The sequence below is a fragment of the Moschus berezovskii genome, chromosome 20, assembly GCF_049115385.1.
Source record: "Moschus berezovskii isolate FMDL1 chromosome 20, NW_MosBer_1.0, whole genome shotgun sequence".
NCBI lineage: Eukaryota > Metazoa > Chordata > Mammalia > Artiodactyla > Moschidae > Moschus > Moschus berezovskii.
The window spans coordinates 62,417,891-62,428,903 of record NC_142479.1 but is presented as its reverse complement, the minus strand read 5'-3'; the positions used below and the strand labels follow the sequence as shown (position 1 = coordinate 62,428,903).

Below are 11,013 nucleotides of genomic sequence, written 5' to 3'. Positions count from 1 at the left end.
TGACGCTCTCCAAGTCCAGCAGCCACCCTCCCTGGACAGCAGATAGGCCACCCCCCAAGGGCCCAGTGCTGCCGAGGGATGTGTTACCTCCAGGGCACCCACCTCCACCTCCCACTGCCCTCCAGAAGCCCAAGCCCCCTGGTGGAGCCCAGGGATCAGATGGACTGATCTGGGCCTTGGACTTCCAGCCCTGCATGGGCAGTCGAGACAGGGGCCTCACAGACCAAGTTGCCAAGCCAATGCCACCCCACCTTTATTTACTGGTCCTCAGGTTCCATTCAGACACTTGGATCTGGAGGGCACAGAAGAAAAAAAATATGGCCCTGAAGACCCTCCCAACTCACCAAACAGAGCAGGACCCACTGGGTAGCCTCACCAGCTCAGGCCAGTCCCACGCCCCTTCCCAAGGGCGGGCCAGACCTGGCTGCCTAGAACCCTTGGAGGGGGTACCCAGCAGTGTGCCAGGCCCGGAGAGCTGGTGTCATCCTGAAGCTGACAGGGAAGGAAGGGGCCAGGCTGGACAGTGGAGTGGGGGGTCAGACGCTCCCCGTGCCCCAGCCACAGATGCAGCAGGGGTCAGTGAGGGACCTGTACTGGGTGTGCATGGGACCACCCCGTCCTGGCTCCTGGCCACTTCAGGACAAAACCAGCCCAGTCCCACAGCACAGGAGACAACAAAGGGCCCCTCATCTCCCTCCTGATCCTGGAAGTGGCCAGGGGTCGGGGGTGGGGGCAGGAGAAGGCGACAAGAATCAGGGTCGAGGCCCTGGGAGCAGGCAGGACCAGCAGCTCCAAAGGTCCAGCCAGGCCCGGGGTGGGGCATGGGCTGGCAGGGCCGAGGCCCTCCTAGGGACGGGGGTAACCTGAGATCCCCCGAGAAGAAAGGAGAGGCTCGGGGAGGAGGGGTAGGCCTTGGCCATCAATCATGCCTGTCCTGGTCCTGGGATTTTTGGCCCACTGGGAGCAAGGCCCCCTCCCCCTCCCAGGAGCTGAGCCCACAGGAGAGGAGGTGGCCAGCGGCAGGCTGCACCCAGATCTCCCGGAGGCCAGGGGAGGGGCACTGGCGCGCCTTAGGACTTCTTGGCGTCCTGCGTGTTCCGGCGCTTCAGGTCGCTCAGGTCGATGGGCTTGAAGGCTGCCGAGGGACAGAATGGTCAGTGGTGGGTGCAGGTGGAAAGGCAGGGTCTGTCCCTTGTCCTGCCCTTGCCTCTGAAAGCCCTGGGACCCAGGCCAACCCACCAGGCTGTCTTGGAAGCAGCAGGCAGGGGGCCTTCCTGCCCCCTGGCCGGCCCCTCCCGCCCAGGGCAGCCCCACTTACTCTTCAGGCTGGGGTTAGGGACCTTCTCCACGTACTCCTCCACCAGGCCCCGCTCGCTGCCCGACATCTGGCTGCGCAGGTCCCGCTCCACACCCTGCCAGGCTGCAGGAAGCAGGGGTGGTCAGGGCCCCTACTCTCGGGCCCGCAATCCAGCCCCGTCAGTGTCCAAGCAGATGGCACCCACTCCTGCCCTGTCCCTTCCCTCCAAGTGGCCCCGCAGGCCCCCCGCGCCCAAACTCCCACTTCAACAGTTTCTTGCCCCCAAGTCCAGCCTGCTTTTAACCTGAAGTTGTCCTCAACACACCCTGCTCCCTCGAGGAGCCCTGCCCAAGCCATGCCCCTTTCAGCCTCATGGTACCATGACCAGAGCTGTAGTCACAGAGGCGTAGGGGACCCACTAGGGTACAGCACTTCCTCCAGGTGGGCGCCCCATCTTTCCCACATCCTCCGTCCCCCACCTCCCAGCACAAATGCTGTGCACACGTGCTCACACCTCCACCACACCACTTCCAAGACATCCCCAGTTCCCCAGGGTGTGCCATCTTCCATGGCCCCCCTCTTCCCAAGCAAACACCACTGACTCCAAATATTGCCTCTTCTGGGATGTTGCTGTCGGGAACACCATAGTGCTGACCACGCACACCCATGACCAGAACGGGGTCTCCACACCCCACAGGAGTACAGGGGGAGGAGGGGCTCGGGGGGCTGTCTGGGGACGCCCCGTGTACCTTCGTAAATGAAGCGCACATTCTCCTCGTGGGCTGGGGTGAAGATCTCGCTGCTGTTGGGGGGAGAGCGGGGGCTACTGTTCCTCTTGCCGTTGTAGACAACTCTGGAGACGGGGGAACTGGGGGGAGCCCGGCCCGTGAGGAGGGGCTACAGGGCAGGGCCCCCCCACACCTGCAGGTCACTCCACTACCTAAGACCCACCTGGTCATCGCTGGGGCGTCTGGTCCTCGCACTCCACTGCCGTATCCCCTCGGCCTCTGGAAGGGAAGCCCCACGACATAGGAGTGGGATGGAGGCCACCCTCTCCAGAAGGGGTCCAGGGATGGGAAGGGCATAGGGGCATTTGCTTCTTCCCTTTAGCTGTGGTCTCCTTGCCTTCCAGGAGACAGGGTCGAGCCACAATCCAGCTGGCTAAGGGTATAGTACAATTAGCCAAATGCAACCAGGGGCCACCCACAGGCCTGAGTCAGAGCAGCTTGAGCTCCAAGTGGACCCCGCACTTGGACCACCGTGGCCTAGGCAGCACCTACCCCAGGGTCGGGAAGCCCTGTTGATATTCCCAATTCAAGTCTCAGAACACCATTCCTGACAGAGCGCGGGGCTGCAGGAAAGGCCTGCAGTCGTCCAGTGCCCTCACGGCCTGCAGGGCCTAGTATCTTGTTTCCACTGAGCTTCAGTTTCCTATCTGTAAAATGGGGATGTGCTTCCCAATGGGAAAAGTGCCTGCCCAGCTTCCTGGTCCCCAGGGTGTAACAGGAGGGTTGGCGGAGGGCTGTGAGCCTGGAGGAAGCCATCAGGCCAATGCTAGTGACCGAGACTCTGGGGTGTGTTCTGTTTACAGGCTCTCTCAGCCCAGGAACCAGACAGCCCTGGATGGGGGTCTATTTTTAGACTCACTCTCAAAACTGCCCAAGTGGACAAGTCCCCTCTCCAGCTGAGGACACACACCGCAGGCTGAGGAAGCTAGTTGCACAGGGCTAGTCCCAGGCCTGGTCTTGTCCCAGAATAGGCCAACCCCAGGTGCTGGGGATAGGGGGAAGCCCGGGAAGGGCCTGTGAGCACAAGTGCCTCCCCTCCACAGCCCCTGGAGCCTGGGGGTCCCAGAATGCTCAGAGCATGTAGCCACAGCTCCCTCCTGAAGAGCCTGGAAGATGAGACCCAGTGGATACTTCCTCCCTGGCTCCTTTGGCATTTAAACACCCGCACAGGGGGACTCCCCTAGCAGTCCAGGGGTTAAGACACTGTGCTCCCATTGCAGAGACCATGCGTTCGATCCCTGATAGGGGAACTAAGATCACACATGCTTCATAGCACAGCTGGGGAAAAAAAATCTGCACAGGTAAAACAGCCTACAAGTTGAGGTAGTAACGACAAAGCACAAAGCCAGCTTCCTGGGGGGCACATAGAAGCCTATGCCCTCCCAGGAGAGGGGCCCTGCTCCTCACAAAGGGACTTCTCCTTTCTTGGACTCGAGGGATCTCACTACCTATGATTCTCCTGTCCAGGTGCCAGTCCCACAGACACCATAGCACAGAGGGAAAGGCCTCTCTGGCCTGAGGGTTCCCTGGGGACACCGAAGGGGCTCAAGAACACTCATGTCTCCAGGGGCTGTTGGCAGTGCAATGAGGTGGGAGGCTTCAATTAAGAAACAGGAGGAAGGCACCTAGAGGATCAGCCAGCCCCCGCCCAACCCAGGCTGGCCCCTCCTGCCCAGGCCCCCTCAGCCCTCCTGCAGTCTGTCCTCTCAGACCTCGGGGGCCACTTCTTCAGGGTACCTGCCTTCCCAGCTTTGCCCATCTCCAGGGCTTCTTCTTTCCAGGGCAGCCTCAGCCTTGGCCTCCTCTGGTCACAGCCTGAGGGCTGCCTGGCCTTTATGGGTGCCTGACTTTGGTCCAGGGCCCCCATTCAGTCTCAGGCCTAACTCAGAGGCCAGCCCTTTCCAGCTCCCAATGCCCCAACTGCACACACGCGCATGCATATATGGCTCTGGGGTTCTCTGAGCATCTCAACTGCTCCCCTTGGTCTCTGCATTCCCAAGGCCTGGGCCCCAGGCCCCTGGAGCACTCGGTCTCCACAGTGGGAACCCACCCCTTGCTGCCCCCACCAGCTGGGCTTCCTGACCAGAGGCTAGACTCCCCCACGAGCCTCGGAGCTGTCTGTGTGCCTGTCAGCGGGCACCTGTTCACACAGATGTACTACTTGAGTGAACAAGGTTTCTGGTGCCCTGCGCAGAGCAGCCAGGAAGTACCTTGGCCAGGGGCAAGATACCCACAGGCTCTCACATCCTCAGGACTTGAAGAATTTGTAAAAGGACTTTTTAAAAAGGAGTTATTGTCTGCCTCCTCTCAATGGGGTAAGTCACACCCAACCAGGTCTGACTTCAATGGCCTGTGTCCTACCAGCTGGTTCCCACTTGTTAGGAACCCCAGAGTCCTCCGTCTTCTCCCTGCAGCTCGGCCTCCCTCCAGGGGCCTTTCTCCTTAGGACCTTGGGCTGGCCCTGCCCCGCCCCCGTGGATACCCTGCCTACGTGGGATCCAGGGACACCAAGGCTTCACCCGAGTGTACCAGCAGCTTCCCGCGAGGCCAGGGCCTGCTGCTCCCCTGAAGACAGAGGGACAGTGAGCGGCACTCGCTCACCTTCATCACCTCCTCCAAGGAGTTGGGCCCCCCTTGCTGACCACAAGGAAATTTCCTGGAAGTATCTAACAAACGTGCATGCCCCGTGACAGCCACTCCAGTTCCAGGACAGACCCAAAGGAAAGGGCCTGGTGGCCACCGAGAGGTGCACAGGAGCAACCAGGGAAAAGGCACTGTCTGTGCCGAGGGAAGAGCCACTGAAAGGGGCCCATATACACTGGGCCTGTTTCCGCCCTGGAAGGTGACAGCTACAAGTATGAGCCATAGCAACGGCGGGCGAATCATACCACTGATGCTAAAAACAGAAGCCTGGGGACACATGGCTGTCCAGTGGAGAGGGCCGAGCCGCAAAGGCGTGGACAAGGGAGACAAAACAAGGTCAGGGAGGAGATGTCTAAGAGGGCAGTTGGACTCAAGAAAGACCAAGGCGCAGAGGTGACCGCTGAGCCACCATGGCAAAATCTCCAACGACCTAGCATGAAGGGGCTCAGTGGAGCAAGAGGAGGAAGTGGGTCCTTCGGCCAAGACTGCCTGTCCCTGACAATCGGTTGTGAAGAGAGGCGCGAGGCCTGGGCTGACAGTGGTGTGTGGGGGGAAGCAAAGGGAAACTTGAGCACATTTACTGTCTGGGGAAAGTGCTGAGCAGGGCCTCTACAGAGGCGACTGCAGATGAGCCAGGCGACCAGCAGCCTGGGGAGAATGGCACACCTGGAAAAGCTCCAGGGACACCTAAAAAGACTCAATAGGCCACGAGAGTCCCCTGAGGTTGGAGTTTCCAGTCCATCTGGCCAGTAGGGAGGGAGTATCCACTTCTGCAAACATCTCCCTCCTCTTGTTTGCTTTCCGACTTTTGTTTACCATGATTATCAGGGACAGTTATTTCCTGAAGACTGGAGCTCAAAACCTCACTACATATACTGCTGCTGCTGCTGCTAAGTCACTTCAGTCGTGTCTGACTCTGTGTGACCCCATAGACGGAAGCCCACCAGGCTCCCCCGTCCCTGGGATTCTCCTGGCAAGAACACTGGATTGGGTTGCCATTTCCTTCTCCAATGTGTGAAAGTGAAAAGTGAAAGTCGCTCAGTCGTGTCCGACCCTTAGTGACCCCACAGACTGCAGCCTACCAGGCTGCTCCATCCATGGGATTTTCTAGGCAAGAGTACTGGAGTGGCTTGCCATTGCCCTCTCCGCACTACATATACTACATCCCATCAACTCTGAGAAACTTCTTTACCCTTTTAATAGCTTTGAAATCAGGCTGTATCTGGCAATCGCCAGCACAAAGGTTAGCACCATTTTGTCATGCTCGGTGGAGCTTGTGAGGCCCAGCTCACACTACTCAGGTCTCAGATCTGATGAAGCAAACAGCATCCCCTCAGCCCACATATCCCAAGCCTCCACTTACGTGTGTGTAGTCTTCAGTGACTTCTTCCCATCCCACCCACCCCTGGTCCGACATCCACTGCTCACTCTCCAGTCCATGTCGGGACAGGACCCTGCACTACCCTTCTCCATCCCTGGTACACGTGATGCCAGCATGGTCTTCCCAAAACCTGCCCCTGCCCAAGTCACTCCCCACCCAGACACTACCAGGAACTTCTACTGCCATCAAGCCCTCAGTCTGGCCACAATCTAATTCACCAGGTGTGGGTGTCACCAGCTACTGGGTCCCCAGCCCATCCCAAACACAGTCTGAGCCACAGAGCCACCTCTGCAGCTGCCAGTCACAGAGAACCACACAAAGTCCCCCGGCGTGCTCCAAGGCCTTGACTGTTGTCCACAACAGCCTAGCCCATCGCAGCCAGTGGGCTGTATGCTCAGCACCCGGAAGGGTTCAGAACCACTCCGTGACCGGGGGTCATCCATCGCTGCTCTGTCACCCCTGGACAGGTCTCTTCCCTCTATGGGCAGTGGAATGCCCATCTGAGCCAAAATAACCCCCAAGAATGTTCACCAAGCCTTCCAGCTCAAAGGGACCCAAGGACAGCCACATGAAGCCACAACAAAAAACAAAATCTCTGTGGCTGTTTATCCAACGAGACAGTGGACAGGACAATCATAGAAGGAATGTATCATCCAACTGGGCATTTCAGAGAGTAAATGGGCTGCTCTTGATTACGAAGTGAGAGCCAGGACAGCCTTGGGCAAACTGAATGCAGACAGTTTCCTCAGGCATGGTGTAGCTCCCCTCCACTGTGGAGGGGGAGCAGACAAGGGCTAACTGTGGAGCAGCCACTGCACTGAGCCAGGGAGAACACCAATAAACCCCACTTTGGAGGTTTAGCGGATGAAGCAACCTGCCACACAGCAGAGTGGGGTCTGGGCCCCAAGAGACTTCCAACCTCTCGGCCTCCCAGGCCACAGAAATTAGGGCTAGGCTAGGATCGCTGAGCTGCCCTGAGCAACCCAGAGACCGCCTCTGCCTTTGCTTGTACCCCTGGCAGGTTCCAGACCCCTGGCATCAATGTGGTTCTGCTTAGAGACAGGGAGGGACTCTTCCTGGATGGATCTATATAGCACCTTGCTCTTTCATGGGGAAAAAAGGGCTTCAGAGACCTCCAGGGAGGAGGAATGCGGGGAAGGGAGCCCAAAGCCCAGGCTCCAGACTGCCAGTCTCAAACTCTTTGCCCACACACAACCATATGTCTAAAGGCAGGGGGTGAAATGATATTCTGTTGTCTGGAAACGTAACAATGGATATTTCGGAGTTTGAATCAATGATGCAATTGCAGCCACTCTGTGTTCCTTTAAAATTTTTGATAGGTACTCAAATTTTCTCAAGACTCCACTTCCCCTTCATATTCTATGTCTTTGGGGCTCTCAACAGCCCAGTTTCTACCAATGAGACTTTCAGAAGGCAATCTACGACTTAAGGAAGTACCAGCAGGACACTGTTGTTTTAGATACCAAATGGGCCTGGCGACCCATGAAGCCTCTAAGACCCAGGCGAAGCCTCTAAGCACTGCACCATCCCTCTCCCTTTTTTCTTGGTGACAGCAGCAGCTTCCCTCCCTAGCAACAAATCCCAATGTATGCATTCCCCTCCTTCCTCACTTGGCAATCTCGCCAGCCCTTCCACTCACCCCAAATCAAGCCTCCTCCTTCAAGACTTGGCGCCTGACACTTCCCTCCCCACCCGCACGGCTTTCTTAAAGCTCTGGACACTCCCCCTGACACCTCAAAGGCTTTTGCTCAAAATGTCCCATCTGCCCAAAATCACCGCCCTGGCCCTGGAGGCCCGGCTCATGACCATCTTCTCTGGGAAGCCTTCCCAAGAGGCAGGTGGGGGACAGGACTTGTGCGCGTCCGCGTTACCTGAAGTTTCTCACAAACCTGGCTTGCTTCGTTCGCGGCCTCCCCAAGGCGGTCCCCGCCCACCCCGGCATCCCCCGGGGTTCCGGTGAGCTCCCCGAGGACTGGCAGCCTCTTACCCCCTTCCCTCCCCTGACACTGCCTCGCCTAGCTCGGAGACCAGGAGCGTGGGATACGCGGGACGGCGGCGGAGGGCGAACCGCGGGAACCCGGCCGGCCGCGTTTCGCGGTCAGGAAGCATCGTCAGGGCTGCTCCCCAGACGACGAGGAGGCGGCAGCTTCAGCGACGGAGAACGGCGGCCCGCTACTCCCTCTGAGCCCCTTGACCCGCGGGCCCGCCCCGCCTCGCCGCGCCCCTCCCCAGCCTCCGCCGCGGCGGGCCGGGAACCCCGCGACCCAGCCCGGGGCCCTCCCCTCGCGGCCCTCCCCTCGCGGCCGCCGCGCCAGGGCGGGTCCGGGCCGTGCCCGCCCCGCCCCCGCCCCCGCCGCTACCGCCTCACCTCGCCCTCTCGGCCGCCGCCGCCGCTGCCAGGGGCCCGGCCGGAAGTGACGCGTAGCCGCCGCGCACGCGCACTGGCGCAGGTCACGTGACCGCCGGCGCGCGGAGGGGCGGAGACTGAGGGCTGGGACAGAGAGGCTGGGGACTGAGGGGTTCTAGGAGTTCGTGCCGGCCGGGGACGAGGGATGTCGAGGACAGTCTTCTGGGCCAGCGGGGTCGGGGTTCTGGGACAGACAGGGCCTGGGGGTAGCGGGATCGATGGACGGCAGGGACCGGCGGTCGGGAGCCGCGAGACTCTAGCTCCTTGCTCCGACACTGCCGGATCCCCAGACCAGAGTGGATGGCGGTTGTCCGCTGACCACCGGAGCATCCGGAGCGGAAAGACCGGGACAGGACGGTCCCCAGTAATCAGGCCATCACCACGGGCTTGGGAATCACGTTTATTGAAAAAGTAAAAAGTATAGCAATAAAAAAAAAAAAATCACCCGAAGAAAAAGCCAGGCCGCGGTTGGGAGAGGGGAGGGGTTCTGCCTAGGTGTGGGGTCCTGGCCAGTCTGGCCGGCCCATAGCCCCGCTGGTGCGGCACTCCTGGCATCGGGGGAGATGGGCACCTGACTTCTCCAGGCAGGGCTAGCGCCCTGGGAGGGCAGGGCTGGGCTCAGTCCATCTTAGTCCCTTTGAATAGCTCCACCAAGTCCTTGAATTCCGGGTCAATGAGGTCTGAAGGCAGATCTCCATCGTCGTTCGCTGCTTCTCTGTCTGCCCCCAGGGAAATGAGGTACCTGGGGTGCAAAGGGCAGCCCTGGTTGAGGAGGGAATGTGACCTGGAGAATGCTCACCCCTGCCTGAGGGTAGCAGCCTGCGGTTCTGATATCTACCTGTTTTTTCTCTTTCCAGGTGAGGTGAGGAGAAAGAAACCGACCCTTTGGAAGTTTCGCTAACTTTTGCAGTTTGCTCTTGGGAGGCAACAGGGCAGAAAGGAGATTCCGGAAGCCCTTAGGGTTTTTAGCTACACTAGCAGGGCCACCTTTTGGGGGACTACATCCTGGAGGCCACCCTCTCACCTGGCTATATCAGGATATCCGTCGCTGCAGGCGATGTGTAGGGGTGTCCAGCCTGTCTCGTCTCGCTGATGAATGTCTGCCCCGTATTTGACTAGCAGCTTCACGCACTCGAGGTTTCCAGAAAGCACCGCTTCATGAAGGGCAGCCAGGCCTGGACAGGACAGGAGGGGTCAAAGCTCAGGCCTTCCCCTGCCACCCCACAGAGCCTCACTGGCCCCGCAGGCACTCACCCGAGGGGTAGATGGTGTCCAGGGAGACTTTCCGAGTCCGGATGAAGCGCCCCACCTGCTCCAGGTCGCCCTGTCGGATGTGGTCCAAGAACAGGACGTCATTAGGGAAGCGCACGCTGCGATCAGCCAGGAGCCTCCGGCGCCGCTGCCTTGGGCTGTAGCGGGCATAGCGGGCTGTTCTGCTGGGCATCCTGGCAGCTATGGTTTGGGCCACCCCTGTGGGGACCCTCCTGCTCGGGGAAGGAAGGTGCACGGACCCGAACTGTGTGCAGGCTCTTCTGACTGACGGTGACCTCCAGCACCGCCGCCACAATGCTCTCCGTGCTCCCGTTGGCCAGGGCACCTTCTTCTTATATAGGGCCGGCAGAGCTATATAAAGCTGCGCAGTCATGCTCGCACCGGAGGGGCTGAAACTGAGCCGCTCCAGCCCTGCCCTCAGGATCATGTTTAGGGTTCATCTTTCAGCCCACCTGTCGCTGTGCCTGGCCAAAGGGGTCAGATCCTTCCTGGCCACTGCTCCCTGCCCCACAACTGGACCTCGAAGGTGCTTGACAGAGGGCAGGAGAGACACTGGAAGGGCAAGGCCCATAAGTAAGGAGGACAGATAACCAAGGTCATTGAGGACCAGGGTCTCCCTCCATATCGAGAACTTGGGGAGAAGCTCATGATATGTGATAAGCACAGCCACCTCTGCCCACTGGGAAGGCAAGGGGATGGCCCACACCTGAGGAAGCACAGGAGAAGCTGTACAGAAGAAGGCCCAGCCCAGCCCATCTCCCTGTCATTTGTCACTTTCTGTCATGGCTTGTATCACTGTCAGGGGAGTTTTCCCTAAACGTGGGCTTCAGTGGCACTGCCCTTCTGCTTGGAAACCTCCCAGATTAGAATCAAAGTGCAGAACTTCCCTGGTGGTCCTGTGGCTAAGACTCTCCACTCCCAATGCAGGTGGCTGAGTTTATCCCTGGTCAGGGAACTAGATCCCACGTGCCACGGGGAAAGATCCTGCATGCTGCACGGAAATAGAAGATACCACGTGCCTTAGCAAAGACCTAGTGCAACCAAATGTTTTTTTTTAATTTCTCCACATTTTTAAGTTTTATTTATGTATTTATTTTTGGCTCCACTGGGTCTCTGTTGCTGCTCGCTGGCTTTCTCTAGTTGCAGTGAGCAATGGCCACTGTTCATTGTGGTGTACAGGCTTCTCGTTGCAGAGCATGGACTC

General features: G+C 59.1%; 2 protein-coding genes across 3 annotated transcripts; both read right to left on the bottom strand.

Moving 5' to 3' along the window:
• Positions 1 to 228: 228 nt before the first annotated feature.
• On the bottom strand, positions 229 to 8,592 carry MCRIP1 (MAPK regulated corepressor interacting protein 1). 2 transcript variants are annotated; one of them, XM_055408335.2, is made up of 5 exons: positions 8,499 to 8,592; positions 2,249 to 2,304; positions 2,047 to 2,165; positions 1,319 to 1,420; positions 229 to 1,135 (listed from the first exon to the last, which is right to left on the bottom strand). In XM_055408335.2, the coding sequence occupies exons 2-5, from the start codon at positions 2,254 to 2,256 to the stop codon at positions 1,071 to 1,073; spliced, it is 294 nt and encodes a 97-aa protein (XP_055264310.2). In that variant the 5' UTR covers positions 2,257 to 2,304; positions 8,499 to 8,592; the 3' UTR covers positions 229 to 1,070. The 2 variants fall into 2 exon arrangements, with proteins under 2 accessions (XP_055264310.2, XP_088685375.1); XM_088829249.1 differs by lacking the exon at positions 8,499 to 8,592 and adding an exon at positions 8,118 to 8,405.
• A 332-nt stretch (positions 8,593 to 8,924) lies between these two features.
• On the bottom strand, positions 8,925 to 10,134 carry PPP1R27 (protein phosphatase 1 regulatory subunit 27). Its single transcript, XM_055408337.2, has 3 exons — positions 9,792 to 10,134; positions 9,562 to 9,712; positions 8,925 to 9,279 (listed from the first exon to the last, which is right to left on the bottom strand). Exons 1-3 carry the CDS (start codon positions 9,979 to 9,981, stop codon positions 9,156 to 9,158), a joined length of 465 nt encoding a protein of 154 aa, XP_055264312.1. The 5' UTR covers positions 9,982 to 10,134; the 3' UTR covers positions 8,925 to 9,155.
• Positions 10,135 to 11,013: the final 879 nt, after the last annotated feature.

Coding starts and splice junctions, on each gene's coding strand:
- MCRIP1 (XM_055408335.2), bottom strand. Junction 1,421..2,046: donor TGTGCGCTTCATTTACGAAG/GTACACGGGGCG, acceptor TGCTTCCTGCAG/CCTGGCAGGGTGTGGAGCGG. Junction 1,136..1,318: donor CCCTAACCCCAGCCTGAAGA/GTAAGTGGGGCT, acceptor GTCCCTCGGCAG/CCTTCAAGCCCATCGACCTG.
- PPP1R27 (XM_055408337.2), bottom strand. CDS start 9,981: ATGCCCAGCAGAACAGCCCGCTATGCCCGCTACAGCCCAAGGCAGCGG. Junction 9,713..9,791: donor GGACACCATCTACCCCTCGG/GTGAGTGCCTGC, acceptor TGTCCTGTCCAG/GCCTGGCTGCCCTTCATGAA. Junction 9,280..9,561: donor GGATATCCTGATATAGCCAG/GTGAGAGGGTGG, acceptor TTTGCACCCCAG/GTACCTCATTTCCCTGGGGG.